This window comes from Trichomycterus rosablanca, chromosome 16, assembly GCF_030014385.1.
Source record: "Trichomycterus rosablanca isolate fTriRos1 chromosome 16, fTriRos1.hap1, whole genome shotgun sequence".
Taxonomy (NCBI): Eukaryota; Metazoa; Chordata; class Actinopteri; order Siluriformes; family Trichomycteridae; genus Trichomycterus; species Trichomycterus rosablanca.
The window spans coordinates 12,574,936-12,601,214 of record NC_086003.1 but is presented as its reverse complement, the minus strand read 5'-3'; the positions used below and the strand labels follow the sequence as shown (position 1 = coordinate 12,601,214).

The 26,279-nt window shown below is 39.1% G+C and overlaps 1 protein-coding gene and 1 pseudogene across 2 annotated transcripts in view; one reads left to right on the top strand and one right to left on the bottom strand.

Moving 5' to 3' along the window:
- nsg2 (neuronal vesicle trafficking associated 2) overlaps positions 1-25,914 on the bottom strand; it is a 45,955-nt gene extending 20,041 nt beyond the window's left edge. The window contains exons 1-3 of one of the 2 annotated variants that reach the window (XM_063011722.1): positions 25,828-25,914; positions 25,253-25,410; positions 10,005-10,124 (exon numbers count right to left, since the gene is read on the bottom strand). In XM_063011722.1, coding sequence (XP_062867792.1) covers positions 10,005-10,124; positions 25,253-25,381 — 249 coding nt within the window. In that variant the 5' untranslated portion in view covers positions 25,382-25,410; positions 25,828-25,914. The remainder of the gene's footprint in view (positions 1-10,004; positions 10,125-25,252; positions 25,411-25,827) is intronic. The other variant, XM_063011723.1, reaches the window with a different exon arrangement.
- LOC134330986 (5S ribosomal RNA) lies at positions 10,754-10,872 on the top strand (annotated as a pseudogene).
- Positions 25,915-26,279: the final 365 nt, after the last annotated feature.

Below are 26,279 nucleotides of genomic sequence, written 5' to 3'. Positions count from 1 at the left end.
ATGTTATAAATTTTTGCACACTACCAAGGTAAAGTGTGACCATTCTTTGCATAGGTAAACAAGCTGCTGATCATCATCTGCAGCAGCATTAGCTGTGTGTAAATACAATGAAGATACAATAAACTCAGAATATTTACCTTTTACAATCTCTCTTGATGACTTTCAGATCAAACCATCTGAAGGCACAAAACCTTGGTGTTGTCCTGGATAACCAGTTGTCCTTCTCTCCTCATGTAGCCAACATGCTAGATCGTGCCAGTTCCTCCTTTACAAGATTAAGAAGATTCGACCATTTCTCTCTATGGAAGGCACTCAGATTCTTGTCCAGTCACTTGTAATCACTCGGCTGGACTACTGCAACTCCCTCCTGGCAGGTGCTCTGATGTCCACTATTAAACCCTTGCAACTCATTTTAACTAACCTAAACACTGGCACATCACCCAACAGCACCATTCTCTTCACTGGCTTCCTGTAGCTGCCCACATTCAGTTTAAAACACTGATGCTCACCTACAAAGCCAAAAATGGACCAGTTCCAAACTACCTTAGAGAACACATCACACCCCGCTCTGTCCTCCACCCAGAACTCGGGAAAGACATTTTCTGTACTTGCACCCAAGTGGTGGAACAAAATTCCTCTGTCTGTCTGAACATCTGAGTCTCTCAATGTCTACGATTAAAAACCCACCTCTTTACTTAACACTGAAGCTAAGAACTAACATGTACAGTGTATCACAAAAGTGAGTACACCCCTCACATTTCAGCAAATATTTTATTATATCTTTTCATGGGACAACACTATAGAACTAAAACTTGGATATAACTTAGAGCAGTCAGTGTACAACTTGTATAGCAGTGTAGATTTACTGTCTTCTGAAAATAACTCAACACACAGCCATTAATGTCTAAATAGCTGGCAACATAAGTGAGTACACCCCACAGTGAACATGTCCAAATTGTGCCCAAAGTGTCAATATTTTGTGTGACCACCATTATCATCCAGCACTGCCTTAACCCTCCTGGGCATGGAATTCACCAGAGCTGCACAGGTTGCTACTGGAATCCTCTTCCACTCCTCCATGATGACATCACGGAGCTGGTGGATGTTAGACACCTTGAACTCCTCCACCTTCCACTTGAGGATGCGCCACAGGTGCTCAATTGGGTTTAGTCCATCACCTTTACCTTCAGCTTCCTCAGCAAGCTTCCTTTGTCATCTTGGAGGTTGTGTTTGGGGTCGTTATCCTGTTGGAAAACTGCCATGAGGCCCAGTTTTCGAAGGGAGGGGATCATGCTCTGTTTCAGAATGTCACAGTACATGTTGGAATTCATGTTTCCCTCAATGAACCGCAGCTCCCCAGTGCCAGCAACACTCATGCAGCCCAAGACCATGATGCTACCACCACCATGCTTGACTGTAGGCAAGATACAGTTGTCTTGGTACTTCTCACCAGGGCGCCGCCACACATGCTGGACACCATCTGAGCCAAACAAGTTTATCTTGGTCTCGTCAGACCACAGGGCATTCCAGTAATCCATGTTCTTGGACTGCTTGTCTTCAGCAAACTGTTTGCGGGCTTTCTTGTGCGTCAGCTTCCTTCTGGGATGACGACCATGCAGACCGAGTTGATGCAGTGTGCGGCGTATGGTCTGAGCACTGACAGGCTGACCTCCCACGTCTTCAACCTCTGCAGCAATGCTGGCAGCACTCATGTGTCTATTTTTTAAATCCAACCTCTGGATATGACGCCGAATACGTGGACTCAACTTCTTTGGTCGACCCTGGCGAAGCCTGTTCCGAGTGGAACCTGTCCTGGAAAACCGCTGTATGACCTTGGCCACCATGCTGTAGCTCAGTTTCAGGGTGTTAGAAATCTTCTTATAGCCCAGGCCATCTTTGTGGAGAGCAACAATTCTATTTCTCACATCCTCAGAGAGTTCTTTGCCATGAGGTGCCATGTTGAAAATCCAGTGGCCAGTATGAGAGAATTGTACCCAAAACACCAAATTTAACAGCCCTGCTCCCCATTTACACCTGGGACCTTGACACATGACACCAGGGAGGGACAACGACACATTTGGGCACAATTTGGACTCACTTATGTTGCCAGCTATTTAGACATTAATGGCTGTGTGTTGAGTTATTTTCAGAAGACAGTAAATCTACACTGCTATACAAGCTGTACACTGACTACACTAAGTTATATCCAAGTTTCATGTCTATAGTGTTGTCCCATGAAAAGATATAATGAAATATTTGCAGAAATGTGAGGGGTGTACTCACTTTTGTGATACACTGTACTTACTAACGCTCGTAATTATTACAATAAAAAATGCTGAAAATGTAAATGTAAACTTGGATGAGGGTGTTATTAGGGCTGCCACTAACGACTATTTTTCTATCAATGAATCTATAGACTATTATATAGATTAGTCAATTAATCTGAACGATTAATTTTCCTCCAAAAAATTCAATTCAGAATCTCATTTAAGCTTCTGTCCATATTATGAAATTCTCAAGTGCTCCATATTAAACAAAGTGCAACATGTGTTTATGGCATGCGTTTATAGTTAGAGGTAGGCACGTCTCATTAAGTCCAACGTACAGTAAAGACAGAATGAGCCCAGATTCTAACCTACACATTTACTCAAAAATTACTTCATATTTTAAGCAATGTAAACAAAGTGGCGATTAAGAAGCTTAATGAAACAATATAGAAGTAAAGGTTTTGGCACGTCTCATGCGCAATAACTGAACTCACTAAGGAATACGGTATTTCAAGATCTCCGCGATTAAGAAGCTTAATGAAACAATATAGGAGTAAAAGTTTTGCCACGTCTCATGCGCCCTAACTGAACTCACTAAGGAATACGGTATTCCAAGATCTCCGCGATTAAGAAGCGTAATGAAACAATATAGACGTGCAACATGGCGCTAGTGCTGCTGTGGTACCATCAAAGCTTTGCACAGTGTACACACCTTTTTGTTTTGTGCCAGTTTAAAGTATTCCCAAACTTTTGATGATTTGGGTCATGGAAAACTTCTACAATCGGCCTCTGACTGCTGCAGATGGCATTTTTATAAGACTGCGCTTAATGCCGCCAACCAGTGACCGGACCAAATACGACTTAGGTCATGCACGCAGCATATGAACTGTTATATAAATGGAAACACTGTAGAAATAAAAAAATTATAAACAGTTCTAAAAACAATGCATCGACTTAAAATATTGACGTTGACTAGGTCGACCAATCGTGGCAGCCCTAGGTGTTATGAAACTGCAGTATAAAAATGTAACATTTATTATGTACTACTGTTTTAACATTGTGGGCAACAATTAACAGAAATTGTAATAATTTAAATTTTTTTAATTTTTTTTAATTTGCACATGCAAAAGTCAATTTGTTTGTTATGTTCTCTAACAGCATGGCATTTTGGAGTTACCCCGAGAAAAATTTGTCTCATCGCTTGTACTTTCTGATAAATCCAAAGCTTTGTCTTGTAAGAATTATCATAGTAATCCTAATAATAAAGCCAGGCTACAGAACAGCAGATAATAGTGTAATCAATCAGCACTGCTTACATTTGAGCGAGTAGTGATATGGCGCTTGAGATTAAAACTGAGTAAATTTAATTATACAAACATATCCATTTATCCATAAAATCTGTATTCCATAGACTAAATCCAATTTTCCCCACAGTGAACAGTCATGTCTGTTTAAATGAGATTAGATTTTGTGCACACTCATTATTCTTTTTGTACTTAATCATTTATTTTGATTTTCACATAGTTATACAAAACACATCACTCAAGCTTCATGGGTTTTAAGCTAACAGACAGTATGCATCCGTCTGATCACTGTAGGCCACATTTAGCAAAAACAATATTTTTCTACATGCCTGAGGTCAATGCAAGAAGAAAACTGTATATCAAGACAATCAATAAACAACTTCCTGTGTTCAATATTGAGCTCATCTGCAACACTGCGTGACTGAATAGCTTCAAAGGTTTGTATCTGAGACGCTAATTAAATTATTGAACACATTCACAGGTTTGGATGAATTCCCACTTAAATCACTCTGAAAAAAGTATTTTAAAGTAAAGAATTGTGATTGTGATGGCCCATTTCAAACTGCATTTATTAGTTCAGTGACTGGTTAAGTTATAAAGCATAAAAGATGCCTCAGTCTACTGGTATACATAATTTTTTTTTTTTGGTTGGTTGGTTGTTTTTTTGGTGGTGACAGGCGTAATTTTGCACAAAAAACTGTGTGTGTAAAACAGGTAAAAGTTGAGCTTTTCTCAACTTTATACAAGTAGGTAGTGATCTAGAGCAGGGATTTTCAACCTTTTTTGAAAATGCGCCCCTCTCCGTGTCCCAGCTAAAATAACATAATTAACGTTGTGCACATCATACTTACGATGCAATTTTGCTGATTGAAAATATTACTTCAAAAAGATAATACAGCCCGATCCCATCTGAGCCTATTCTATGAGCACATTAAATAAATTCATGGCTCACTTTCGTAAATCGTAAGTGGTTCTTGCTTTTGATAAAGATGAGAGCAGAAAACGTTACTTCACAGAGCCAAGCGGAGGCAAAAGTACATAAATTGCTAAATTTGTTAGTTCAGGATAATTAATCTGCTTTGACTGACAGAAAACTTTTAGCTCCACAGGCAGAACGAGTCTGACTCGGTTACCGCTCTGTGGTAATAGCCAGTTTAATTAGGCCTGAGCTTTTTAAGGTAAGCAAGTCACAAAATGTTCCAGTAGCTGGTGTTTATTTAAAACCGCAACATTCATTAATAACTGCAAAAACAGAGACAAAACTTACGCTTTGCTTCATATGAATCAACTCACTTATATCGATACTGTGAACCCACTATACACCTCTCTTAAAGATACACACACGTCCTATAACAGCAGTCATTGTGTTCGTCACCGATTTATCTTCACCGTTAGCCCTGTTTTTAAGATTTTTCTTTTGGATAACATTAAATGTGTGTGGTCAGCAAGATGATTTTAAGATCAAATATGTCTCCCATGGGTGAAAAATGAATAGCTTTAGTTTTAGAAGTAAAAAAAAAAATGTCATTGAAAAACCCCTGATCTAGAGGATGTTTATTACATGCTATGCATGATTAAGCTGCTTTATCTCTGCAGTTGGCTACTGCACACTTGTCAGAGGGGATGTGTGTTAGTCACAGCTCTCCTCAGTTAGAATGGAGGTAAACATCAGTAAAGAGGAAGCACAATGCAATCGGGTAATTGTCTATGACTAGATTGGAAGATTGTTCTTTCAAACGTAAAAGCCCAAACACCTACAGACAAACGATACGTTGAAGCAATTGAGAAGTGCCCAGATTAGTGGGAAAACTGTGCACCTGACAGTTCTGCGTGAAGTGCTAAAGAGAACGTGTGTGTGTGTGTGTGTGTGTGTGAGTGAAAGTGTTTATAAAAATCTAATTTTGCACCAACGGTTACTGCAGCATTATAACACAATCATAGTGTGGGTCTCTGCTAATCACAAATGAGACAATACAACAATATACTCTAAATATTAAGAAGTTGGCAGCTACGGGCATTAAAAAACTATGAACTCTAACATTTGCATTGAAGCCATAGAGAATGGTATTCAAATAGCTGGCCTGGACCTTTTTAAACAGACTGGGACCATTTAGATTACTAACAAATGCGCATAAGATGGAAAAAGCTTGTTAAAAATAAAGGTCACATTAAGGACTTTTTAAATTTATGTTGATCTACTACTAATTACACAACAACTGTACATCTTAAATTACATAATTTAATTTAAATTCTTTATTTTCGCATGATATCTTAATATGTTCCATTTGCCTGCATCAGATACCAAGAGACCTCTGCTTTTCTTTGTTTTGAACATCTAATGAGGGGGAATAATCCTCCTTCACCTGCACTCAAAGAAACAACAGGGAATATCAGTGAGATCCACTGGGAAGCTCCAAGCAACAAAGCTAAGCGATTAGTTAGATTACACACACCTGTAAGAGACATCTACAAATTCTGTTTCCAGGTTAATTTGAGACAGTTAGCAAAATGCAATAATAACAGCAGTACAAAGTAAAGACTTTCAATGTTTTCACTGATGTTTTTAATTGTGCAGCGGGGGGGGGATTGTAGTATCAGATTGCAGTATCATGTCCACCCGTTATACCCTAAAGCCTGCCTTATTAAGTGTTTATTTGCTACAGCCATGGGAGCTCTTTAAATTGTGGCCTTAGTGCCAGTACCAATGGTGCATTGTGGTTTGTCTTGTGAGGTGTGGTGTGCAAGACTGTGCAATGTGTAAGGCCAGTATGCTTGGCTGAACTGTGCCCAGCATTATTTTTTGTCTGTGTTTATGTTGGTCCTTTTAACTTTTTCCAGCAGCCGTTCACATGGACAGTGGGCTGGCTGCCACACAGGATCCAACCTGGCTGCAGGTAGTGCCAGACATAGGAGTGGCCCTGCCAGATCTGGAGATCCCTGCCTGATTTTTTAAAAAAGGTCTGTGATGCTACACACACTTTGTGTGGTACTTTTTCTCGTAACTATTTTTTGTACTTTCCTAAGTGGTCAAGTGATTTGATAGGGGCGTAACACAGATGTCCCTGTGGGCCAAGTGCATGGCAACCTTAGCTTTAGGACATTCACTAGAGACAGCTTAAACTAGTCACTGTGGGGCAGTTATTACAGCAGCTCAATATACATTAAAGTAAAAGGTACACAAGTATTATAGTACAACACTAAGTAAATAAAAGTTAAGGACAAAAGTAAGCACAGTAAATAAGAGTATCAGCCTAATATAGGTTAAAAAAACATCTATAAGAACAGAGCTGCAGCAATTGATGTAAAGAGCATTTACCTTTATACCTACAGCATTTGGCAGATTATTTTATCTAAAAAGACTTAAAATTGTGATAAATAACAATTGAGCAAGTGAGGGTTAAAAGCCTTGCTCAGAGGCCCAACCGTGGCAACTTGGCAGTGGTGATGCTTGAACCAGTAACCTTGTGAAAACTGTGACAGAAAAATGTTAATTTACACTAGAATTGGTGTATTAATACATGACCAATTACTCCTTAGAAAATGTAGATATGCTTAGGGCATTTTTGCCAGTAGTTATATTCCAATAATACTGCTACAATAGAATGTTAACATGGTGTATGTGATACAAAATCTGTCACTTGCTTTGTATGACCTCTAAAACCCAGTTCTAGCTGGTTAAGACCAGTTCCTATGTTCTAGCTATGAAATCTCTTTTAACTGTGGAATCTTCTACTGTCCTACAAGGTCACCAAGAAGAATAAAAAGATATTTGTTGTTATTATCGCTATCGCATCCACTGAGCCTGTATGTGAGACTCGGTTGGTGTAATCCTTCTCTGCAGGTATTTTATTAAGGGTTTTTGTACCACATTACTAGTCCAGTAACTAGTGGGGGTACCATGATTATATGGCAAAAAATATATCTACTTGGCTGTATAACACAAAAACTATAAGGTAATTTTACAGGACACTATGGTACAAACTAGGGCTGGGCGATATGGATCAAAAATAATATCTCGATATATTTTAGCTGAATGGCGATATACGATATATATCTCGATATTTTTCCATTCCATAAGGTAATAACAAAAAGACACTTCTGCGACGAAGCTACATGTTCCAAATTTTTTACAGGCACTTTTATTAATATTCATGCTGGGAAAGCTTCACACAAGAACTATTTTTCCTTAAGAAAAAAAATAACTATTGTAAGAAAAAGTTTGTAGTTTTCTAACAACTCACCTGTTGTGTAATGTGAATTACAAATATATTGTCTGGCCCTTTAAGAATGTTAAGTGTACTATAGGGCGCAGGAAGCGAGTGTGTAGGGAAGATAACAGAAATTGACCGTTTCCGGCTGTGCTTGTGTGAGCTTGCGTGTTTTGCACTGAGCTTGTGTGACATTAAATATAGCGTTCTCGTTAAACCCCCCCTCACATGTTTGGACTTTATACATTGTTTTACATCAGTCACCACAACATTAACATTTACATTAATATATTTTTTTACCGTATAGAACTCAGTTCTGTAATACAGGCAGAACTAATCGTACATGTTACTGTGTAAATATTACAATATATAATGCATTTTAATCAGCGTTCTGCTTCATGCACTTTATCATTATTTAACAGATTTATTTGTTGTTTAATTGCTGTTTGCTCCTTGTTTACTGCAGAGTTAGTTCATGCAATTTTATAAATTTTTGAATGTTTATTGGCCGAGAACAAGAAATACTATAATAGAAGATAAATAAATAAATGAGTCTCGGACGTCGGGATATCCTCCAGTATAAACTAACGTGCATGTCAGCCCGTGCATGCGCTTGTATGTTTATATTGGTTTTTGAAACGAATAACGACTCGTTTTCTTGTTTTTCAACTTTGGTATTTGGTACACGGAGCTGGAACCTTTTGTCTGGACTTGTTTTCGGCGTTCTCTACAGAATACATTATTCTGCTGCTCATCTGACACTTTGAATCCGAACCATCTCCAAATAATTGAGCCATTATTTTTCTTTTTACTAACCAGCTCCTCTTCGATAGCTTCTGTCATGTCTTTATCCGTCTCCATGCTATCGCTGCCTGCAGGAATTACTGAAGCGGTGGGGAGGGGCGAGTTGTGTTCAGTGAGGGAGAGGGGCGGGGCAGGTGAACATGTGCAGAGACAAACTGGGAGAAGAGAAAGTCGAACTGTCGGATCTAATTGGAACGTAACATCTATATCGATATACGCGATATTGTCTTATCTTATATCGCGTATGAAAATATATCGATATACTGTATTATAAAATCTCGATATATCGCCCAGCCCTAGTACAAACACTGGTTTCTGATATACAGCTTATTACTGACAAAAGCAAAACCTAATCCTTAACAGTGCCACTATTTTTACTATTTTGTCTATCGATTACAGTTTACACCATGTTAGTGGAAAATAAATTCTTATTGATTGGCAGGGAGGTACATTCATTCTTTACTACAGGACACTTCAAGATTTTATCACAGGACTGAAAAACCTTTACAGCAAAAAAATGTCATAACTGTAACAAGCACAATTAATATTAAACCTGTATTTTTTAATGCATTTTCTCCCTTTTTCTCCCTATTTTTAGTGCATCTAATTTTTACCCTATTGTGTTATGCTTCCTCTCTACTGGTGGTAACCCCCACTCCTGATTGAGGAGAGCGAACTGACACACACCCCCTCTGACAGGTGAGCAATACCCGACTGCATCTTTTCACCTGCAGGAGGCGAGTTCTCATGCCAATCAGCCTTGTGCACAGAGAGACACACCCTGATCAGCATTATTCCTCTACAGACGCCATCATTCAGCCAGCAGAGGTCATAATTGCATCAGGATCTGGATGAACAACAGCCAAACATTGTTCATATAGCCGTTGTTCATTCGATACGATGTATTCGAAATCCCAGCTCTGTTGTGCTAGCGTATTTTACCGCTTCGCCACCTGAGCGGCTTAAACCTGTATTTTAATGACACAATTTTACATTTTCAGAAATTTAGCAGATGCTTTTATCCAAAGCCACAGTTTAAAATCTAAGCAATTGAGGGTTAAGGACCTTGCTCAAGGGCCCAACAGTGGCAACTTGGCAGTGGTGGGGCTCGAACCAGCAACCTTCTGATTACTGGTCCAGTACCTTAACCGCTAGGCTACAGCTGCCCCTGTAGCTGTACAGGGTAATGCTAACATAGGTTTTCTGTTTGGTGAGCACACAAATTGGGAATATGATACTAAAGTAATGAAATATTAAAGGAGAAGCATAGACAAAAAAAAATTTTTTTTTTTTTTAACTAAATCAACTTATTGTTAAATAAATATCAGTGAATATCAGCGATATCCTTCATTTAAATAAAATTATTGCTAAGCAGATTTTATTTGTTTGGTGCGAATAATTACGACAGAACTGATTCATACCTTCAGTCTTTCTGACACTCCATCAGTGAAGCTAATGGTAAACTCTTCCATCTTGGGCACCTTCAGCTTTGCCTTGTTCTTCTGCTCTGTCTGGTAGTCATTTTGTGTCTTCACCACCACCTGCACAAAGTGTTTGAACATTTTTAATACTGAAGTAAAGCTTTAGTCTTTTAAATTTTTATCTGGTCCTGTAGGAATCTGCCAAATTAACTACTTGCCTTGAGCTACAAGTCATTTTTATCTGACTTTTTAGTGGCACCTATTTAAATGTCAGTGCCCACAAAGTCTAACATTGAACTGGGTGAGAAGATTGGACATGGACGAAGACTTAATAAATAAAGCATTAACTGAAATTATCCAGACAGACAATAAGCAATAAACAAGGCAAGGTAAAAGTAAAAAAAACAGGGTAACACAGAGGGCTATATCTAAACACAAGAGGAAGGCAGTGAACAGGCTGACAATATATAACAAGGAGTATCTAAAGCCTAACTTACCCTATATGCTAAGCACTAAGCTAAGCTAAGAGAATGGGAATACTGAGTGAGAATACTGGGAATACTGAGTGAGAATACTGGGAATACTGAGTGCTGTAAGCCTTTTTTTCAGCCCAGTTTATTACAAGAACAAGGCAAATTGCACATTTTGTTAGTTTTAAAGTTTTTAGCTGTTAGTTAGCATAATAAAGAATCTATCTATCTATCCATCCATCCATTTATATAAAAGGCCTTTGAATTTCAGCCCCTATGGCATACAGCCACACCACCTTGAGAATGCCTGATCTTGTCCGAGCTCAGAAGCTAAGCAAGGTTGGGCTCAGTCAGTATCTAGATGGGAGACCACCTGGGAATACTGAGTGCCGTAAACCTTTTTTCAGCCCAGTATATTACAGGAACAAGGCAAAAATGCACATTATTCAAAACAGCTTTAAATTCCAGCCCCTATGGCTTACGACCACACCACCTTGAGCGTGATCTTGTTCAATCTCAGAAGCTAAGCGAGGTTGGGCTCAGTCAGTACCTACATGAGAGACCGCCTGGGAATACTGAGTGCTGTAAGCTAAGCTAATGCGAACACTAAACATAACCAGGAAAGCTAAGTCATATACTTACTGCTAATAACTAATGCAATTTACTGATGCCTAACACAGGGGACAAAGCACATATTCCTAACTAAGTTACCTATATAAGGAGAAACATAAAATGTTAAATAATTTACTACATACTAAGCTAAACAACATGAAAACAGAAGAATAAGGACGATGGCAAGGACAAGAGCAATACCATGACTTGCAAATTACAATGACAGTATCACAAGGACTAGCAACACACAATTACTTATATATATACTTTATAACAGTACAAGTAATACACCCCATTTCTGGAAAAGTTGGGACATTCTGTAAAATGCAATAAAACAGGAATTTTTGTAAATATTAACTAATTAAAATGTTGATGCCTACAACACACTCAGAAAAGTTGACATAAAAAGACAAAGAGTGCAAAGAAGAACTACAGAGTAATGCCAAGTTCACACTACACAACTTTTGGAGCTGTCAGATGGCTGTACAGTTCACACTACACGACTGGATCTCTAGTAATCGTCTTTTAAGTCGTGTATCTTACACTACACGACTGATTGGCAATAGGGATCACACACTACACAATCTACCATCAGGAGAAATCGCAGGCAAGTCTGTCTGGTCTCCCAAACTACGTTTCGTCACGAAAACACACGTGAGAAGTGACGAGGGGTTTAATGATACCATGTCCAAAAATGCATGTCAACAAGAAGCAAGCGATCAAAGTTGCTTGTGCGCTGATGTGTAAATGAATCACACTGAATTGGGCTACTGGATCAGCAAGGATCATCTGTTCTGTAGTGAGTTGGAGGTAAATAAAATTTTTTTTGCACTGCATTGTTGGTATTATGGTTTGGCGTGGACGATAAGATCGCAAATACTGTAAAGCTTGTGTGTGCCGATGTATTCTGATAACCATATTATGCCCCTGTCCTACATTTTTACATCTCCTCCCCCAGGTTTCCCCTCACCCCGTATTTTGCATTCTCATTAGATGTTCAACATAGCACTCACTGCCACTCGCAACCTGCTTGCAACACCTTTCACACTAGAGGATTTTGATTTGCAGACTGGTTCAGATATTTAAGATGATAGATATTTTTCCTGAGTCTGCGAGTCGCTTGGATCGAGTCGTTGGACAGTTCACACATATCGAACGAGAGCCAAATCATGTAGTGTGAATTAGGCATTAGTAGTACCATGTGCAAGAAATCCAAAATTAACTATTGGCCATGTCAAACGAGTTGAAAAGTCTGAGTTAAAAGATGGATTAAATTCTGGCTTTATATTGGCAAAGGAGTACAGTGAGTGTCAGATTGCCTCCACCCTTAAAATTTCAGAGAAGGTTTTACAGACAGAGGGACAAAAAACAACTCTCCACTGAACAGGATAACCTCCAACTTATTTGAATGTCAAACAGCATCTGGGTTAAACTGCAGGCAAGGACAGTTCTATAGAGGCTCTTAGGGTTAAAGTTGTTAAGTTAAAAAAAAAAACTCAATGTCATTATAAAGCAAAGAAAAGTCAGGCTGAGTTTTGCAGACCTAGGGAGTCCTACAAACCACAGTGCCTCGCAACCACTCTAGAATTTGGGGGAAGATCAATGATGATCAGTACTTTAAAAAGACTAGAATTGGGCAGATTTGTCTTTGTGAGGGACACATGAATCAGTTGGCCCAGGAGTGGCATAAAGTCACCCAACAGCAATGTGCAAAACTGGCAAACATAAAACACATGATTGAACAGACGTGATTGAAAATCTGGAATATTCCACCTAATATTAACTCTTAAGCTTAAACATTAGTATTGTGTTGTTTAAACATTAATATGTTTGATGATGTTGCATTATTCAGAGTCTGAAAACAGGGCATATTATGTTATTTTGACCAGTTGTCATTTTCTGCAAATAAATGCTGTAAATGACCATTTTAAAATTAGTTTATAGAATAAAACTAAAATTTTACTCAAATACCAAGGCATACCAATGAATAGTAAACCGGAGATACTATAAATGTTGCAGTGGTCTCTAAATTTCTTCCATTATAAGCTTGTGTGGTGTAATGTTAAGTGCTACACTGCTGGTAATGCCAAGGCCTGAGTTCCAGGGTTCAAATCAGAGGCTGGGCTCACAAATCCAGAAGGTGCATGGCATAACATGAACTTAGCTATTAGGGAGACACATATCAGGGCACCCTTAACGCCGTTCACAAGCCCCTATGAATAATAAGGTTGCATCAGTAAGAGAACCCAACTTGTGCCTCTAATGAAATATGTGGTCGAATAATCGGCTGTGGTGACTTCTAATAGGGACACTCATTCATTTATTTGTGTGTGTGTGTGTGTGTCAGAGTCCAGGCTTCCTGGAACAGTATTTAAATAACATATAAATAAAATGTAAGGTATGAATGAGAATGGGTTTATGAACTGTGGAGTGAATATGTACTGTGTCTGAGGCTGAAGCTCTGCAAAAATGTCCTTGTTGGGTAAAGCATCTATAATATGCAAAATGTAAGTGTTATGCAAATATGTTTTCTGCATGAAGATTAGTTGCAAATGTCCAAGTGTGTTTAAAATGAACACTAAGTGGATGTTAAAGGTGTAAGAGTATTTTTGCTTCCACAGACAGAGTGGGTGTATGTGGAAGACAGCCTGTGAGTGATGGGCATGGTGTAGGGTTTAGATGGGTGGTGAACATTGATGCGAGGTGGAAAAAGCTTTGGGGAAATAGTTGTTCCTCAGTTACCTATAACAGTCGACGTAACCGATTACGAAAATACGTCGTTTTGCAAAAATGTGCGTTGACACGTTGCAAAGATGGCTACGCCCACTAAAAACATGGATTTTTCTGAGGAGCAAGCTGTGGCTAAAAAACTCGAGCATCTCGAGCACACGAGCATCTAAACTTTAGGAGTGTTTTTCACAAAGATACAATAATGTGGTGCTCTGTAAACTTTGCAAAGTGAAGATGGTTCATCACAGCTGTACGACAAGCACACGAACTTAAGTTTTGTTTACGTACTTCTTAGAGGTTATTAACGCATGTAGCTAAGGTTCTAATGTTAGAAGTAGTAACTACAAACTTTATAAGTTAAAGATTTTAACTGTTTTCATTGCCTTATGTTAGTAAAATGCATTTAACAAATAAATTTCTGCACCGTTGTTGAAGTAACGTATTGTATCACCAGGCGTTATGTAAGATTGCTATTCGGCCGTTTTATATTTTTCTGTTTAATTTAATGTCACATTGGAGGACGAGAAGCCTGTCGCTACAGCCTGTAAATCGTTTTTTTTATTATTTCTTTGCACTTTATCGATGTAAAAATACATTTACCCGTGATTACCTTAACGACATATACCAGAATGAAGTAGTTGCAAGTTATAACCATTTTAAGTCTAGTTTCTAAGTAGAATATTTATTCTATATTTTAGGTAGAGTTGCTGTGACATTGTGATAAAATAAAACTGTCACAAAAATTTGAATTTGAGGTTTAGTGTTTTTCTGATAAGACATCTGACAGCACAGTAGTGATTTTGCCACTATCACTGTAATTCTGATATGTTTTTAAGGGTCAAGCAAAGACGTGTGAAGGACTTTTTCCACAAAAGAAACCCAAGTCCATACAAACCCCAGATGGCTGCTGAGCTTTCTGACAGCATCCTCCAGTTGATTGTTAGGACTAAAGGAATATTACTTAAACTGCACTCATTTTTACTGTAAAACAATTTTATTTAAGACTGGTGGTATTCATCCAAAAGGTGACTGTACATTGTTGTTGTTAAATGTATTGCACTATATTCCTTTACTTGAATTTTACAAGCTTTTGCTTTTGTTTTAAAGATTTTATGTTTGACATTACAATAAAGAATTTTAAAGAATAATGCCCTAAAGTGCATATTGTGTTAAGAGAGGATTAGAGAAAATATTGAAACATTGGTATATTGGTAAATGATTTTATCTGAGCGCACACATAACCAAATAACCCTTTTTAGAAAAATAAATAAATTAGTTTAGATTAATAAAAAAATAATCGTTAGGTGCAGCCCTAATATACTGTAGTATCATATCATGTCATTTTAAATCATATAATATTGTTCGCCGCTAAAGGTGCTATAGAGTGCTGTGCAGATTAGATACAGCTCACTTGTTAACCAGGTAGTGTTAGCATAACAGTATTAACAGATGAGAGGTTTTCTCAATATGGTGGAAAAAAATAAACAAAAACAACAAGAAATAGAAAAGAGCTGTGTCAACAGTTTAGAAGTTATTTTTTGTTCTGACACTGATTAAATCACTATATACCGTTCTGTTTGACGGGGCACGGTCATTGCATAAAAGCAAACGGTGGAGCGACGTTACTACCAGGGCAAAAATACTTTAATTTAATTGCTATACCAAAGTTATACCAACAACACCGAAGCAAGCTGGAAGTGTAGATATATACAGTCGTCCACTATTCTACAAAAGACATACACCGATCAGCAGGGCTGGACTGGGAACAAAATTCAGCCCTGGACTTTTTTCTTCACCAGCCCACTACAAGCACATCGCGCCACACATATCACCCCCTACTCAAATGTTAGATGATTGATATTAATAGTTTTCATCTATCTTACCACTAAAGTTATTAACTCACTATAATAAAAATTTAAATAATAAAAAAATAACTACAAACAATTATATATATTTCCAACACTTTCCTTTGGGATTAATAGTTCTATCCATCTATCACACACATAAAATTTACAATTTCTTAAATGGTTCTATTGGATTTCCCCATCCTGTCTCATTAAACCACAAGAAATAAAATTAAACCTTTTTTTCATTTAACCTTTAACACTGGTAAATATGCTTTTTTCGCACTTTTATTCACACGTGATTCACGTTTGTTCGCATGTGTAAATACTTTACATGTTACATGTTGACAAGGGAAATTAACCATGTGAGCTATGCACATAATCCCTCTAAAAAATTTCCTGAACAGCTGTATTTTCCTTTCTGTATTATAGAGGACAAGATAGTGTTTACTTTTTCTGAAGAGCAGAGAGTAATGGTACCGTCTCAAATTATATCCACCGCCCTATGTAGTGCACTTGGACATGACATCATAGAACTTTTACAAAAATCGTCCTTAAAACGGCTGGTTTAAAGTCCCTGGTATCATTAATAAGTAGTAGATAACTACTTATTAATCATGCAGTGACTGTTAAAAGAAATGTTTAGTACTGTTAGGAAGTACCCTAAGTAGGGCATAGGCGACATTTGAGATGGGCCCACAGTCTCTTCTTAAACGGCGTTACTAACGAAGCTGAACACTAACTTTTCCTTTTCTGCTCTTTGGCTATGCTGTAGTTCCTCACTGCCAAACAGGTTGTCCAGTTTCCTGCACTTTTCTGCATCTGCTTGCAGCTTTTTCTGTGTTTTATCACAGGCTTTTTCTGCACCTCCTTTACGCTTTTTCGACCCTTTCTCCATCTCGCACTCATTCATAGTTTTTTTGTACTGGTGGTTGTGATTACGGTTTATCCTGGGGGAGGGACATTTCTGTGATTGGCCAATGGACATGCAGTGAGGATACTGTGGTGGGCCAATGCACACTTCAGGATTATTATTCAGGAATACAGTATTTAAAACAGAATTTATTTTTCACTCTCTCAGCGGCCCACATACAGAGCGGCCCACCGGGAAAACTCCCGACGCTCCCGATGGTCAGTCCATCCCTGCCGATCAGCCATAACATTAAAACCACCTCCTTGTTTCTACACTCACTGTCCATTTTATTAGCTCCACTTACCATATAGAAGCACAGTTTTTAAACACCTTACTGTCACTGCTGGACTGAGAATAGTCCACCAACCAAAAATATCCAGCCAACAGGGCCCTTTGGGCAGCGTCCTGTGACCACTGATGAAGGTCTAGAAGATGACCAACTCAAACAGCATCAATAGATGAGCGATCGTCTCTGACTTTACATCTACAAGGTGGACCAACTAGGTAGGAGTGTCTAATAGAGTGGACACGGTATTTAAAAACTCCAGCAGCGCTGCTGTGTCTGATCCACTCATACCAGCACAACACACACTAACACACCACCACCATGTCAGTGTCAATGCAGTGCTGAGAATGATCCACCACCCAAATTATACCTGCTCTATGGTGGTCCTGACCATTGAACAACAGTGTGAAAGCAGGCTAAAAAAGTATGTAGAGAAACAGATGGACTACAGTCAGTAATTGTAGAACTACAAAGTGCTTCTCTATGGTAAGTGGAGCTGATAAAATAGAAAGTGAGTGTAGAAACAAGGAGGTGGTTTTAATGTTATGGCTGATAGGTGTATTAAATATTTTAATGGGTAATTATCAGTAACCCCCCTATATTTTAAAATAGCTGTGCTTTAATAAATGTTATTTATTATAATAGTTTGCTGAAGAGTTTGTGTTGCCTTCTCTTTAACTTTTTGGTACACCTGTATCTTAATATGATTACACCTCACAGTACATCTTCAGCTATGCAACTAACTTTCAGTCCTGAATCACTGCCACCTAAATGTCTTAATGTCTGCAAGGACCGTCTCAACCACTTATCATGGACACTGCAACTTTGACATCCCTTCCCCTCTGAAATATAATCTCATCTACCTCCATTTTTCTGCCTGCGTATCTCTGCTACATAAGGTTACCAGTTATCATTAGTATTGCACTTACATTTGTCCACTGCCACAAAATGCAACCTATGCTGTCAAAGATAAAATTGTGCTGTGTCATTTTGCCTATGACTGGTGGCAGGGAAGCGTTTGGAATCTGAAATCTAAAATTGTTTCTGATAAGATGCATAAATCAACAGACTTCTCATTAGAGTCTCAACACCACTCGACTTCACCGCTCTTAACTTCACTAACCTTGAAAGTCTCAAACTGTTCCTACTGCCTACGCACATTATTTATCTAATAAAAAGCTCACTATTAAGCAAATGTTATAAAAGTACAGAAAAGATAAACTGCACAAGAGTGGCTGCTTAGGACTACAGTTCAGATGGGGACTAAGAGATATAGATACATAAAAATACTTGTCATTTTTAGTCAACACTAAAAATCAGTGAACACTAAAACTTTTTATCAGCTCCACTTACCATATAGGAGCACTTTGTAGTTCTACAATTACTGACTGTAGTCCATCTGTTTCTCTACATACCTTTTTAGCCTGCTTTCACCCTGTTCTTCAATGGTCAGAACCCCCACAGGGCCACCACAGAGTGCAGGTATTATTTAGATGGTGGATCATCCTCAGCACTGCAGTGACACTGACATGGTGGTGGTGTGTTAGTGTGTGTTGTGCTGGTATGAGTGGATCAGACACAGCAGCACTGCTGGAGTTTTTAAATACTGTGTCCACTCACTGTCCACTCTATTAGCCACTCCTACCTAGTTGGTCCACCGTGTAGATGTGAAGTCTAGAGATGGGACGATCGATCGGCTACGAATCGGTATCGGCCGATTTTTAATCAAAATATGCTATCGCCGATCGGCGATATTTCCTAAAAGTAAGTTAAGTTAACAGCTCAGTGGATTGATCCAGACTTTGAGCTACGAAGCACCAACCATCACATCACCATTCATCAACAATCGGACAGAAACCATCGTGAAAGCTCTTCATGACCTAAAATAACATCATTAACGTTGTGCATCATACATACGATGTAATTTTGCTTATTGTAATATTTACTTTAAAAAGATAATTCAACCCGGTCACATCTGAGTCGATTCTATCAGCACGTTATATAAACTCCTGGTTCACTTTGGTAAATCGTAAGTGGTTCTTACTTGTGATGTAGATGAGAACAGAAGACGTTACAGAGCCAATCCGAGGCAAAAGTTTATTCATTACCAAATTCGTTAGTTCAGGATCATCTGCTGAACTTTTAGAAAACTTTTAGCTCCTTAGACGGAACGAGTCGGTTACAGATCTGTGGTAATAGCAGTTTAATGAAGCTTTTTAATGTAAGAGAGTCACACAAAATGTTCTGTAGTAGCTGGTGTTTATTTAAAACCACAACATTTAATTAATAACAGTAAACACGGAGAAATAACTGAGAAAAGAAACTTACGCTTCACATAAAAACGAATCAACTCATGAATCAATGAATCACTTATAGCGATACTGTGAACTCTGCGTCTCTGTAACTCTGTAACTGCGTCTCTTCTAAAGGCACAAACACACACACACACAAACACACACACGCGCGCTGCTCCGGTTTATCTTTACTGTGAGGCTCTTTTTAAGTTTATTTACTGCTAATCCCCGTCCGTCCCCCCTACTCCCCGATCGGAATCGGCTATCGGCCGATGTCCCTGAAAGGAGATCGGAGATCGGAATCTGTGCCAAAAACCCCGATCGGTCCATCTCTAGTAAAGTCAGAGACGATCACTCATCTATTGCTGCTGTTTGAGTTGGTCATCTTCTAGACCTTCATCAGTGGTCACAGGACGCTGCCTACGGGGCGCTGTTGGCTTGATATATTTTTGGTTGGTGGACTATTCTCAGTCCAGCAGTGACAGTGAGGTGTTTAAAAACTCTGATCCACTCATACCAGCACAACACACACTAACACACCACCACCATGTCAGTGTCACTGCAGTGCTGAGAATGACCCACCACCCAAATAATGCCTACTCTGTGGTGGTCCTCTGGGGGTCCTGACCATTGAAGAACAGCATGAAAGGCGGCTGACAAAGCATGCAGAGAAACAGATGGACTACACTCAGTAATTGTAGAACTACAAAGTGCTTCTATATGGTAAGTGGAGCTGATAAAATTGACAGTGAGTGTAGAAACAAGGAGGTGGTTTTAATGATATGGCTGATCGATGTATGTACACTTTCAGCTTGCTTAGGTGTTGTTGGTATGCCAGTAGTAACATCACTTAACCACTTGCTTTTTTGCAACAACCGTGTCCTGACAAACCATACAGAATATAGTGTTTTAATTTGTGTCAGAACTAAAAAAAACTTCTAAACTGCCGACACGGCTAATTTCTTTGCTGTGTTTGTTTATTTTTTTTCCACCATATCGAGAAAACCACTCACATTTGTTAAAACTGTTATGCTAAGGCTACCTGGTTAATAAGTGAGCTGAATTTAATCTGCACAACGCTCCCTAGCGCTTTTAGCGGCGAACAATATTATATGATTTGCTATCGATTTTGCCTATTAAAGCCTACAGCTGTTGTACTAACTGTGCTACGGTATGGGGGTGTATAAAAAATCTATACAGTACAGGGAATCAAAGCCGGTATACCAAATGAACCGTCATACCACCCAGCTCTAAGTTAAAGGAGCCAATAGTTTAGTCATTTTTGTAGTTGAGTGTGAAATGATATTGACCTTTTTCTAAGCTTTTTGTATTGTTCCAATGTAAACAAAAGAAATAATAAATGTGAACAATAAAGCATTTGTTTAAGTGCAGGGGTTCCAAATCCTTTGACCAAGGCTACAAATAGGTTTCCACCACAAGCTTTGATATCCAAATCTAAGAAGATGCACAGGTTAAAGCACATAACTATTAGTCTTCAAAGCAGTGGAAATATTCTTAATAGCTCTGACCTTGGTGGATAGTTCTATAATCCTTAAACTTAATGCAACCCCTTCTCTGCTCCCCTATACATCTCCATCAACATTCTCGAAGCAAACATCTGTGAGGCACTGTACTAACATGAAATCATACTGTTGTTCACAAATCCACACCTCTTCATTCTTTTTATAGCTGCCCTCATTTGCTCCTTGTTAATTCGAGGCACTCACTGGCTCACTATCTCTACATCATCAAAGCTTCTCTCTCATTTTCTTCGTTCATCAGCTCCTCAAAATACTTTTCCACGTTCTCAGAACACTCTCCTCATTTGTCAGCATATTCCCACCTGCAGGCTTTATCATTCTAGTCTGCTGTATATCTTTTCCAGCTCTGTCTGGCCAATAGGTACAAGTCATTTCTTAGTGTTCAACTTCTCATACAGCTTCTTGTATGTACCCACGTCTACTCTCTTTGCCTCTATGGAGATCCCAGTGCCTTCTTAAACTCTTCCTTCTCTTACACTTTCTCATTCCACCACCAAGTATCTTTTTCCTCCTTCCTCTATCCAGATGTCACAGCAAGTATCTTCTTGGCTGATTCCCTCACTATTTCTCTCCTCTTCACCTCCAAAGACATCTTACAGACCAGCATCTGATGATCTGCCACCACATACAGTCTTCAATCTCTTTCAGGTTGCATCTCCTACATAGGGGATAGTCCACCTGTGTGTACAGTGCATCCGGAAAGTATTCACAGTGCTTCACTTTTTCCACATTTTGTGATGTTACAGCCTTATTCCAAAATGGATTAAATTAACTTTTTCCCTCAAAATTCTACACACACACACAATACCCCATGATAGGGATGTCCCGATCACATTTTTTTGTTCCCGATCTTTAATTTTGATCTCGATCCGATACCAAGTCTCAAACCGATACTTGTATTTTCTAGATATTGTCTAGATAAGAACTACAGTAGATAATACTGTTCACACAGTGCTCACTTCAAGTACATTACAGTTATTCAAATTAATCCAATGTATATGTTTAACAACTGAATAGCTCTGCAGTGGTGTAGGAAAAAAAATGCCTGCATCCAAAAAAAATTGCCTGCATCCAAGCTAATGTTTAATGTTCTTTTATTTTTACAAAATAAAAGTAAACAAACTTAGTGCAGCATTGTAGTAGTAAAACTAGAACACTCAAAATGAAGTGAAGGTTCTTTTTGAGGAAAATCAGCATCTCTGCCATGTTAGCGGACAGGTGGCTCCTCTTCTCATCATATAATAATAAACTTGCTGTATTCGACTGAGTGTTTATTTTTTAGGTGCCAGATCAAATTGGTAGTAATTGTAGATTGTTTGGTTAAATGCTATCTGGTTTGTTTCTACGCAAAGTGAGTGTGTTTTGACCCTTTGGGGCTTCCATGGTGCATGGAATAGTGTGCTTGGCTAACGCGATGACTCTAGCTGTCCGCTATTCGGTACCGTAACAGAAGTAGTTAATAAAGTGTTATGCTCCCGACAATTTGTGAATATACCGTGTATTTATTTCCTTATTTTAAGCAAGTGCATCACTACGACGCTCGGTTACATAACTAAGCCAATCAGAGTGCTTGATACTGAGATTTCGTTCAGTCTTGTAACACGTACAACACACTCGTAAAAGCTGTATGTTATGGTCCTGAAGTTTTCATACTCGGATTAAAAGTTATTGTTTTGTAAACCGGCGTGATCCTTGACTCACACACCATATAAATAGTAAAATTCTACAGTAATGAACGCAGCTCTGCTCCTACCGCCTCGTGAAACGCTCACAGTGCAGACATTACACTTCGCTGTTGGATTTGTTTCACTTTCCAATTTAAAGTATTTCCACACAGCGGACATGCTGACTTAAAACAAAGGATCGGCTTAGGATCGGCCTTAGTAAAGCCGATACCGATCAGTTAAAAAATGCCTTGATCGGCCCCGATTCCGATCTTTGAGATCGGATCGGGACATCCCTACCCCATGATGACAAAGTGAAAAAAGTTTGTTTGGCAAATGTATTAAAAATAAAACACAAAAATATAACATGTACATAAGTATTCACAGCCTTTGCCCTGACACTCAAAATTGAGCTCAGGTGCATCCTGTTTCCACTGATCACCCTTCTGATGTTTCTACAACTTCATTTGAGTCCAGCTGTGGTAAATTTAGTTGATTGGACATGATCTGGAAAGGCACACACCTGTTTATATAAGGTCCCATAGTAGACAGTGCATGTCAGAGCACAAACCAAGCCATGAAGTCCATGGAATTGTAAACCTCCGAGACAGGATTGTATCGAGGCACAGATCAGGGGAAGGGTACAGAAAAATTTCAGCAGCATTAAAGGTCCCAATAAGCACAGTGGCCTCCATCATCCGTAAATGGAAGAAGTTTGGAACCACCAGGACTCTTCAGTCAATCTGAGCGATCGGGGTAAAAGGGCCTTAGTCAGTGAGGTGACCAAGAACCCGATGGTCACTCTGACAGAGCTCCAGCGTTGCTCTGTGAAGAGAGGAGAACCTTCCAGAAGGACAACCATTTCTGCAGCACTCCACCAATCAGGCCTATATGGTAGAGTGGCCAGACAGAAGCCACTCCCCAGTAAAAGGCACATGAGAGCCCATCTGGAGTTTGCCAAAAGGCATCTAAAGGACTCAAAATTCTTTGATCTGATAAAACAAAGATTAAACTCTTTGGCCTGAATGCCAAGCGTCATGTCTGGAGGAAACCAGGCACCACTCATCACCTTGCCAATACCATTCCTACAGTGAAGCATGGTGGTGGCAGCATCATGCTGTGGGGATGTTTTTCGGCAGCAGGAACTGGGAGACTAATGAGGGTCGAGGGAAAGATGACTGCAGCAATGTACAGAGACATCCTTGATGATATCCTGCTCCAGAGTGCTCTGGACCTCAGACTGGGGCAAAGGTAACAAATTTTGACGATTTTTTGTTCTGTAGACTCAAAATGATTTTCAATGTATCTAAGCCAACTCACTGCAAGTTATCCAGAGATTTATTGGTGTTATGGTAGCATGCTTTAAAACATTGTGTTCTAAGTGAATCTGTGTTGGATCAGTCAACATAAATTATTCACAATTTTTTTTTTTGAATCTACATGCCTAAAAAAGTCAAATTCTGAAACCAGTCTGTGTTAGTGGATCGGGAAATTTCTGGGAAAAGCTATTTTAGTTCACTATGTTGGAACTATGCATCCACTGACAGAACTGTTTTTATGAACTTGACGCTATTTATCTTTTCAAAGATGTTAAATCTACCAAATAAATAGAAGTTGTGTGCATTAAATTTACAGAAGAAAATGTGCATGAAATGTTTCATGTAGAGCATTGGTGCACAGCTTTGTCAGATGGGCCAAAATTAGCCACAGAAGTGGACATTGCATTACACATATGCATTACTGTATCAAAATTATAGGGCAAATATGTATAAGTGTGGGGCGCAACTGTATGTGTCAAGGGCTGCAAATAACCCACTGTCTGTATGTTGAGAGCCTCTGTTGCAAAACGTTACAGTATACACAAAACTATACATGTAAATAGAATTACTAGTTAAGGGTGTATTGAGCAATACCTAATTGCTCTTACTGCGGCAAATATAATATACATGTCTACAAAACACAATGCAAATAATGAATAAAGCAATGTGTTAAAATGTGTATTGTAAGCATGAGGACAAAAGCACTCTTAGGCAAGTAATAAACATGCACACAGGATCCTGCCTGTTCTTCAATGGTCAGGACCCCCACATGACCACTACAGAGCAGGTATTATTTAGGTGGTGGATCATTCTCAGCACTGCAGTGACAATGACATGGTGGTGGTGTGTTAGTGTGTGTTGAGCTGGTATGAGTGGATCAGATACAGCAGCGCTGCTGGAGTTTTAAAATACCCGAGTCCACTCACTGTCCACTCTATTAGACACTCCTACATAGTTGGTCCACCTTGTAGATGTAAAGTCAGAGCTGATTGCTCATCTATTGCTGCTGTTTGAGTTGGTCATCTTCTAGACCTTCATCAGTGGTCACAGGACGCTGCCCACGGGGTGCTGTTGGCTGGATATATTTTTGGTTGGTGGACTATTCTCAAACAAGCAGTGACAGTGAGGTGTTTAAAAACTCCATCAGCATTACTGTGTCTGATCCACTCATACCAGCACAACACACACTAACACACCACCACCATGTCAGTGTCACTGCAGTGCTGAGAATGATCCACCACCTAAATAATACCTGCTCTGTGGTGGTCCTGAGAGTCCTGACCATTGAAGAACAGCATGAAAGGGGGCTAACAAAGGATGCAGAGAAACAGATGGACTACAGTCAGTAATTGCAGAACTACAAAGTGCTTCTTTATGGTAAGTGGAGCTGATAAAATGGACAATGTGTGTAGAAACAAGAAGGTGGGTTTAATGTTATGGCTGATCAGGCTTTCTTCTTAAGAGCCCTACAGTCCAATACAATCTTTATTTACAAACATAATGGGCACTATTTATTAATATATATAACACAATCTGCTGCCATATTTGACCATTTTTAAGAGAAAATGCCCTTACCTTGTCTGGAGCCTGGTACTGAAGATTGCCAACATCCAAGGGGGTGATTAGGGGAACAGTTTGAAATCCATCCTCAACGCTCACTGCTTTAACCCCTTTGTCTTGTAGGTTACCACCAAGTTTAACCATTTTTATTCAATATTGTCCTTTCCACCAGCCTGTGAACGAATATAGACATATTTGTTAAAAGACAGTGAGCGACATGTATTCACACATTCTACGCCAATATGAGACACGTTTTAAAAACGCTATTTTGTGAGCGCTTCAGCTACTCCATCTGACAAATTAAGCTTAATTTGAACTTTAAATCAATAAAAGAAACATTAATAGATCAATAAAACGATTTGAAAATCAAACGCGCGTACAACCGTTATTTTCAAACAAGGTTTGTTATTAACAAACGGAGAACAGTGCTATGGCGTCGCAGAGTATTTTGTCTCGCAAAGACGGCGTTAACACAAGCAAGAGACGAAATATAAACACCCGCACCCTTTTATTTCTGCTCACCAGTCTCAACAACGTACTGTTATCCTAAATATAAATACACAGCGCGTTATAATAATCTACATACTTACCAAACACAAACTGTAAACCGTTCCCTTTTGTTGACAGTTATAACAGCAGCCGGAGGGAGACCGTCAGCTGGTGATGTGCAGGAAAATCACCAAGAGTGGGCGATCAAACACTGCGCTCTGGATAAGATTCAGTACTCACAGCGGCTCTGTAACAGCTGTCACAGTAAAAAAAAAACGCTCCGCCAGAGGGAGCCACTGCACAGCCGAAATAGAGCCAACGGTGTAGTATGACCCTACTAAATTCACGGGAAAATGCGCTTAATTTCACGGACCTCAGACATCCCAAGTTGCAAAAACTCATTTCAGGAAGGTACCCCCGGACCTCGACCCCGACCCCCCAAGCCCCAAAAAAAAAGCTAAAAAACCTCTCGCACACACCAAAGGATATTGGTGATAACAGAACTTTTAGGAGCTGCTAACTGAGCTACTAAGCTAACTGTTCGCGTCACAAA